This window comes from Dromiciops gliroides, chromosome 6, assembly GCF_019393635.1.
Source record: "Dromiciops gliroides isolate mDroGli1 chromosome 6, mDroGli1.pri, whole genome shotgun sequence".
Classification (NCBI taxonomy): domain Eukaryota; kingdom Metazoa; phylum Chordata; class Mammalia; order Microbiotheria; family Microbiotheriidae; genus Dromiciops; species Dromiciops gliroides.
Window position 1 is genome coordinate 262,475,495 of NC_057866.1, and position 9,364 is coordinate 262,484,858.

The following is a 9,364-nucleotide window of genomic DNA, read 5'->3' on the forward strand; positions in this document are numbered from 1 at the left end:
TGCCTTGACTTATGACTTGCCATTGGACTTCGATAACTCAGGAAAAGAAAGTGAAGCTGATGATTTTGTGCAACTCTGCCTCACTGAAATACAATTCACATACAATTCAAGACATCACCCATGATGCCCTGGTCCTCTCCAAAAACAAAGGGGAAACACTAACAACATGTGTATATGCATATTCATATACATATGTGCATACATATATATCTACATATGCATCTCCATCTCCATATATATACAAACATATGTGGGCAGTACAATGGATTGAGTTCCAGGCCTGAAGTCAGGAAGACTCATCTTCCTGAGTTCAAATCTGGCCTCAGACACTAACTGTGTGACACTGGCCAAGTCACTTAATCCTCTTGGCCTCAGTTTCTTTATCTGCAAAATGAGCTGGAGAAAGAAATAGCAAACCAATATTTTTTGCCAAGAAAACCCCAAATGGAATCATTAAAAGTTGGACACAACTTGAAAATCACTCAACAACAACAAATATATGTAAACAAATTTATACTTACACAAACATATATATGTACACACAAATATATAATTATAACAAATATATTTACAGGGTAGGTCCATCATAGACCTGGAGCTGGAAGAGACCCCCGAGGTTGTCTGGTCCAACCCCCTCATTTTATAGAGAAGGAACTAAGGCCCAGAAATGAAGTGAATTGCCCAAAGTCATACAAATAGAAACTGACAGAAAGCAGATTTAAATTCTGGTCAATCTGTAGCAAACACCACAAAGATCCAAAACCTTATTTTCTGTTTTGAGATGGTATTTAAACTCACCTATTAATCTCCCTGAATTCAAAGTTATACCTCTGGTGAGGGGCATGCTTTCAAGATGGACCCTCCTGAATTACTTTTAAATGCCAAGATACTTACCATCGTTGGAAAATAGCGACTGGTTTTGAACTTCTTCAAGGCCATAGAGCATGTGTATGTGCCAAGAAAGAGGATAAAGGACATGAGCGTGATATCAGGAACATATTTGCAGTTTTTGCCTACGAGCTCTCCACCATACTCCAAACACTCCTTCTTGGACAAAGACTCCCAGTCAATGGTGGTATTATGAGGCTAGGGAAAAAACAACAAAATTTTAAAATAGTATGAGCCATAGAAACTTGTCATGTATCCATGCATGACAACTTGATGGTACTGAAAGCACAGTAAGTTTTGGCAAAGTACTTAAGATAAATCCATCCAAGTAATAGACTTAGTGGGTCATTTAGCCAACATGTTATAGTTATGTTTCCTTAAAAGAAAAAAAAAAAACCACAAAGCTTCCAGCTGAACCAGAACAGGTAGAGACATCCTGTCTTTGAATAGCTGAGATCTTTTCCCCCTTTGTTGTTCCAAGAGAGATTATTAGGCTTCATTTAAAAAAATTCGAGCAAAGTTTTCATCTGTTCTCAATTCAGCTACTAGTGTTACAGACACAAAGCATGTATTCCATGACCATGATCACTAATTAGTAGGCAGAAAACCTATAATACAGTAATACAATATCAGAGGTTGATGTGCTTTAGAAAAGAGAATTTTTGCAGGGCAGCTAGGTGGTTGCAGTGGATAGAGCACCAGCCCTGGATTCAGGAGGACCTGAGTTCAAATCCAGCCTCAGACACTTGACACCTACTAGCTGTGTGACCCTGGGCAAGTCACTTAACCCTCATTGCCCTGGAAGGGGGAAAAAAAAGGAAAAAAAAAAAGAAAAGTGAATTTTCAAAATAAGGGCATTCAGGGCCTACATTTTTTAAAGATGCTAATCTCTAGAAAAATTGATAAAACTGTATTAGCAAGGTAGGAATGAATCCTCAGTCTTTTACTTGTTTTTTTTTTTTATGGAACCTGGTTTCTAAAACAATCTATATTGAAAGCAACTGGACTTTATTCTGATGACTTGGGGTCATCATTACTAACATTCATAATTATTATTACTCGATAATACTTAAATGGATTTATGATCTCATTGATGTGGGCACCCCCATCATTGCTGCAGATCACTAGACAACCCTGCCTGCCCATCGTGGGTGATTTTGGTCCATGTCTCCCACATGACTATTCAATGTGCTGGAGGAATTTTTTTAATCCATAAAGAAAATAGAGATAGTAGTATAAAATATTTATTTCAATGTAAAAAAAGAAAAAACCTGATATTTGACTCCCCTGCCTCCCAACTGATAGCTAGAGTTATTGCTGCTTCTTAGATAAGTTTTCTCTTTATCTCCAGGTTCCCAGCTATTGTCCAAAGACCTCAAGCTGTCCAGTGTCTGACCTTTAGATAAATGGGTGTTAGTATCGCAGTGTAGAGGGGATGTCATTTTGATTTGTAAAGAAAAATGTGTTTGTTCACCAATTTCTTTTAGGGTTAAATATTTTGTATGTGTGGTAATGGAATACTGCCTTTTAAATGGGAGGATCTGGTTCCTTTGTTCCCTGGAAGCAAGGGCATCCTCTCCCATACCCAACATGTCATTGATACTGGAGACTGCTTATAGAAATTTGTGATATAGGGGGTGAGGAGACTAGGTCATGCTAAAACACAAACCTTAGTTTGAAGGATCTTATTCTATAGACCTCAAAAAGTAAGGTGTTAAAACAAGTTGACTTTTTTTTTAAAAAGTAGAATGAAGATTTTTGTGATATTATTTTCCCACAAATGTGTAAACAACAGAATTGCATAATTGTTCTCCCCTGAACCTTTAGTTTTGATAGGTGATTAATCATAGTTCGCTTTATATTTGAGATTGCTGAATGCAGATTTTCTTCAGATTTTTTTTTAATATTAAGGTCAAGATTTTCCTGCATTTAAAAGGTACAGTCTGATTTTGAAAGATTAATCAGCTACCATCAAATATCTTAATAAGCAAAATATTATAACTATATATAATATATATATATTTAATGATAATATTTTTAAATCAGCAAAAATGTACCATAATTTTAACTCTAAATTCAAATATCCTCAACTAATACCCTCTTGACCAAGGGATAAAATTTCTTCCTGGCTTTGAAGGTGATGTATGGACTAAATAATTTTTGTGCACTGTGTGTGCATATGTGTATATGCATGCATGCATGGTATATGCATGTATACACATATGTATGTGTGCATGTATATATATATGTATGTGTATGTATATATACAGAGAGAGAGAGAGAGAGAGAGAAGAGACAAAATGGTGGAGTAGGGCAGAGACTAGCCTGAGTTCTCCCAAATTATTCTCCAAATAACTTTAAAATAACACCTCAATATGAATTCTGGAGCAGCAGAACCTACAAAAGGACAAGGTGAAACAATTTTTTTAGCACAGGACATCATAGAATGTCAGAACCCCAGCTAGCTAGCAGCAGTCCTTGGGAGTGACTGAATCAACAGCAGAAGCAGCTTCTGGAGCACTCGGTCCATAGACAATAAGGGGGTTGGACAACTGATCAGAAAGAAATTACAGGGCACCCATTACTGGCATTGGATATGACTCTGTTGCATTGCCCATACATGGCTCTGGGTTGCAGTCCTGGGTCTCAGTTCTAAGAAAGGAAGAACATTAGCACACCAGAGCTTTTGGCCACAGGAGAACAGGGACCCTCATAACAGTGCCAGGGTAGAAAAGATTACTCAAGATCACTCAAAGACCAGAGCACATGCTAGAACGGTGACCACACCTCTCCTTAGATTATACCGTCTTGTAAGAACTAAAAACCTTAAAGACTCCCCAGAACTAACTGAAAAAAGCAGCACAAAAAAACCTAAAGCTTGGGATAGTGCCTCCCCATCCTGGGAGCAGAGCCCAACCTTAGCAACTAAAAAGATAAAGAACATAATCAGGGTGGCTAGGTAACGCAGTGGATAAAACACCGGCCCTGGATTCAGGAGTTCCTGAGTTCAAATCCAGCCTCAGACACTTGACACTTACTAGCTGTGTGACCCTGGGCAAGTCACTTAACCCCCATAGCCCTGCAAAAAAAAAAAAAGAACATCATCATAGAAAGTGGCTATAGTGACAGGGAAGATCAAAACAGAAACTCAGAAAAAGACAACAGAGTAAAAATTGTTATATCCAACACCTCAAAGAAAAATGTGACTTGGTGTCAGGCCCAAAAAGAATTCCTGGAAGAGCTCCAAAAAGATTTTGAAAATCAAATAATTAAGGTAGAGGAAAAGAAATTATAGTGATGTAAGAAAATCATGGGGAAAGAGTCAATAGCTTGGTAAATGAGGTACAAAAAAAACCTGGAGAAAATAACACTTTAAACAACAGAATAGGCCAAATGGCAAAAGAGACACAAAAATCCAATGAAGAAAAGAAGGCCTTAAATGTGAGAATCAGGGCACCACCCCCCTGCTGAGAATGACATTGTGAGGTGACCTTTTCCAAAGGTCAGCCTGGCGTCTGGAAGTTACCTCCTTTCGTAGAACTGCCTGTAAGTCATGTCAATCAATGGACTAGCCAATTAGCTTGGAGTTGTGTGTGGGGACTGCCCTGCTTCCTATTCCACAGGGGACTTCTGGGAGAACTGTCTGGGTCTTGGTCTCTTTGGTTTGGGAAGAAGCTCATGGTAGCAGAAGAAGGAGGAAGATAGTCAGGTTTCCTAACTTTTGGAACTTCATGTGTTTTCTCTTGATAGCTAGGTGAAGGTGGCTTTCTCTCTCTCTCTCTCTCTCTCTCTCTCTCTCTCTCTCTCTCTCTCTCTCTCTCTCCTAACCCCTAATATACTTTAACAAATGCTTAAAAGTCTAAACTGTTGCTGAATTTGTAAGTAAACCTTAGCTATTCCTTCCCCCCATACTGGGGGGCAGGTAAGGACACACACATTAGATTTTTTAATATCACAGTAGAATTGGCCAAATGGAAAAAAGATGTACAAAAATTCACTTAAGAGAACTCTTTAAAAAGTAGAATTGGGGGGCAGCTAGATGGCACAGTGGATAGAGCACTGGCCCTGGATTCAGGAGGACCTAAGTTCAAATCCGGCCTCAGACATTTAACACTTACTAGCTGTGTGACCCTGGGCAAGTCACTTTACCCCAATTGCCTCACCAAAAAAAATAAAATAAAATAAAAAAATAAAAGTAGAATTGGCCAAAAGGAAAAGGAGGAAAAAAGCTTACTGAAGGAAATAAAAATTATAATTGGGCAAGTGGAAGCTAATAACTCTATGTGACATCAAGAAACAATAAAGCAAAATCAAAAGAATAAAAAAAAATAGAACAAGGTGTGAAATATCTCATTGTGAAAACAACTGATCATGAAAGTAGATCAAGGAGAAATAATTTAAGAATTATTGAACTACCTGAAAGCCATGATCAAAAAAGAGCCTAGATATCATCTTTCAAGAAATTATATGGGAAAATTGCCCTGATATTCTAGAACCAGGGGTTAAAATAGAAATTGAAAGAATCCACCAATCACCTCCTGAGAGAGATCCCAAAATGAAAACTCCAAGGAATATCATAACCAAATTCCAGAGCTCCCAGATCAAGGAGAAAATACTGCCAGCAGCCAGAAAGAAACAATTCAAATATCATGGAACCACAGTGAGAATAGGATAAGATTTAGCAGCTTCTACATTGAAGGATCAGCAGGCTTTGAATGTGATATCCAGGAGGGCAAAAGAGATAGGATTATAAACAAGAATCACCTACCCAGCAAAACCAAGTATAATCCTTGAGGGAGAAAAGCTAACATTTAATGAAACAGAGGACTTTAGAGTTTTCCTGATGAAAAGACCAGAGCTGAAAAGAAATTTTGACTTTCAAATACAAGACTTGAGGAAAACATAAAAAAGTAAATAGGAAAGAGAACTCATGAGGGATTCAATAAGGTTAGACTGTTTACATTCCTACATGGAGAGATGATACTTGTTACTTCTAAGAATTTCTCATTATATAGGGTAGTTATAAGGAGTATACATTGACAGAGGGCATGGGTTTGAGTTGAATATGATCAGATGATTATTTAAACATATAATTAAGGGGTGAGAAAGAGGGATGGGAAAAAGGGGAAGGGAGAGATATAATAGAGTGAATTATCTCACATAAGATGGACACGAAAGAATTTTTTATAGTGGAGGGAAATGTGAGAGAGGTGAAGGGGAACACAAGAATGTTACTCTGATCAGAATTGGCTCAAAAAAAGAATAATGTACACACTCAGTTGGATATAGAAATCTATCTTACCCTACAATTCCTTGTAGGAGTGGAAGAGGATAAGGGAAGGGTGGGAAGCTGATAAAAAGGAAGGTAGATTGGGGGAGGCTGTGGTCAAAAGCAAAAATAGGGACTGGGTGAAAGGAGAGAGAGAAGGATCAATGGGGAAAATAGTATGGAGGGAAATACATAGTAATCATTAACTGTGAAAAAAAAATCTTACAGCAAGTTTCTCTTCATTTCTCAAACATATAAAGAACAGAGTCAAATGTATAAGAAGATAAGTCATTACCCAATTGATAAATGGTCAAAAGATATGAACAGGCGATTTTAAGACAAAGAAATCAACGCTATCTATAGCCATATTAAAATACTCTAAACAACTATTGATTAGAGAAATGCCAATTAAAACAACTCTGAGTATCACTTCACATTTATCAAATTGGCCTATCTAACAGAAAAAGAAAATGACAAATGTTGGAGGGTATGTAAGAAAATTGGGAAAATCCAGCATTATTGATGGATTTGTGAAGTGATCCAACCATTCTAAAGAGCAATTTGGAACTATGCCCAAAGGGCTATAAAACTGTGAATAATCTTTGACCTAGAAATATAACGATTAGGTCTGTTTCCAAAAGGGAGAAAGAAAAGAACTATATAAACAAAAAATATTTGTAATAGGTCTGTTAGTGGTGGCAAAGAATTGGAAATTGAGGGCATGCCCATTAATTGGGCATGATTGAGCAAGTTGATTGTGATGGAACACTATTGTTCTATAAGAAATGATGAGCAAGAAGCTTTCAGAAAAACCTGGAAAGACTTATATGAAGACTTTGCATTAGCAAAGTGAAATAAGAAGAACCAAGAGAACATTGTACGTAGAAACAACAATATTGTTGATGAAAAACTGTGAATGACTTAGCTATTCTGATCAACACAGTGACCCAAGACAATTGCAATGGACTTATTATGAAAAATACTATCCACCTCCAGAGTCTGAATGCAGATTAAAGCAAACATTTTTTTACTTTCTTTATTTTTCTTGGTTTTTTATCTGTTTTCTTTTATGACATGACTAATATGGAAATATGTTTTGCATGACTGCACATGTATCACCTACATAAAATTGCTTGCCTTCTCAATGAGGGGGTAAAGGATGGAGGTAGAGAATTTAGAACTTAAAATTTTTAAAAATGAATATTAAAGATGTTTTACATGTGTTTGGAAAAAAGAAAATATTTTAAAATACAATACACACATTTTTAATCTTTGTCTCAACTTAAAACATTAATTTTAAACTCTTGCTATCTCTAAGTCACTCTTCACGACACCGTGGCATAAGCCTTAGCCTTAACCTGGGATTGGTGAACTTGGTTTTTTTTTAAATTTATGATTATGTTTCAATATAATTTTCTTCCTTTGTGGTGCTATATATTTTATTTTACACATTTAAGAACATTATTCTGAGAAGGGTATACATAGGCTTTGCCAGATTTCCAAAGGGACCCCCAAAACAAAAAGATAAGCACCTTAGCTCTGAAACATCCTTTTTTTCATTCCACAAACAATTATTAAGTGAAGGATGTGTTGTGACAGGAAATCCAACATTTTGATAATAGCGCACATTTATGAAATATGCTTTAATGTCTAAAGAACTTTACATCCTGGTTGATCTTGAGAACAGACTCGTAAGGAAGGGGTCGCTATCACACTCATTTCCTGAACAACAACTCCCATTAGGGAGGAGGGTGGAGGGCTGACGACTCTCACCATTCTCCAGAACTAACAGTATCTTAGTTATGCAATGTCTACTGTTATGGACCTAGAGCTTGAACTTATTATTGGGAATCAATTATTCCTTAGAATATCCTGTTCCATCAAGTGATTAATCTGGAACTGAAGATAAGTAGTTTAGGCTTTTTGTACATCTGTGAAATGGGCCCGTGAATTTCTTTTCATGGATCAGCTTTAGAGGAGTGTTTTGATGATTAATGAGATCACACACTAATTAACATTTTGGAAATAAATTTTTGCATATTTATTAAATGTTTTTGAGGCACAACGTGTTCTTTATGGACAAAATCCTGGGAGGATAAGAAACTATAAACACTAACAATGGCTACTAAAGGGGGGGGAAGTGATCTGTAGGATATGGGAATGGGGCCATGTTCACACACTAGGCTTAGGAGATTATCCAGAGTTAGGGTTACTGAATTTGGGTAAAATGTTCTTTGTGTTTATGAAGAAAGAATTGTACTGGGACTTGGTGTCTCCCCTTCCAGAAGAGAATTAAAGCACTTATTTTCTTAACCTGATAAGTACAATAGAGAGGGGCATATATCTAACACATAACTGTGATCTACACAAGACTTGTCCAAACAGGCAACTTCTGGTTTGTATGAGTCAAATGATACTGCCAGAAGCAACCCGGAAAGTTTTCTTTTTCAAGATTTTCTTTCAAAGATTACAAAGTTGTGGGCCCGAAATCCAAGACTATAGGGACTCAGATTGTATTTTCATAACTGCTGCCCTTTGAAGGCCAGGAATGGAGAAAAGAAAAGGTGATTTGGAGGGTGACTGGCTAGTTAAGATGACGTTGCCTGAGAGTGGTATTTGGATTTGTGGATGATATTTAAAACTTAAGAAAAGAAGTCCCCTCAGCAGGGATGGAGTATTGATAATAATGTACTTGGCTGGTATTTTGCAAATCAAATCTTGAAATTAACAAGGTTGAGTATTACTGGTTGGAAGGTCTGACTGGGTCTGAGTATAGCCTTCCATACCATAGTCTCTAGCTGGGAAGCTAGCTGAGACCAGGTTTGGCCTCCTTACACAACCCAGGCTTGGAAGTAGGAGCTCGACCTAAAGCCAGATGATGTCCTGTCCTCTATCACAGCCCTGGATGAATTAGAAATTATATTATGAGAAGACACTAGGAATGAGAGAGATCAAGGAAATAGCTTCTTGCAGATGGAATTTTAGCTTAAACTTAAAATAAGTGAGAGAAGCTGGGAAGCAGAGACAAAGAGGGAGATAATTGCAGGCATGGGGGACAGCCGATGAAAATGAAGGAAGATGAGAAATGAAGAGTCATGTTTGAAGAATAGCAAGGGTCATAGAGTACATGAGGTGAGTAAGGTGTAAGACCACTGGAAAGGTAGAAGAGGACCAGGTAATAAAGATCTGATAGATAGATAGATAGAT

General features: G+C 37.2%; 1 protein-coding gene across 6 annotated transcripts in view; it reads right to left on the reverse strand.

The window, feature by feature from the left end:
- SLC4A4 (solute carrier family 4 member 4) overlaps nucleotides 1-9,364 on the reverse strand; it is a 432,216-nt gene that overhangs the window by 56,150 nt on the left and 366,702 nt on the right. For all 6 annotated transcript variants that reach the window (XM_043971103.1, XM_043971104.1, XM_043971100.1 and 3 more), the window contains one exon: nucleotides 895-1,086. In XM_043971103.1, coding sequence (XP_043827038.1) covers nucleotides 895-1,086 — 192 coding nt within the window. The remainder of the gene's footprint in view (nucleotides 1-894; nucleotides 1,087-9,364) is intronic.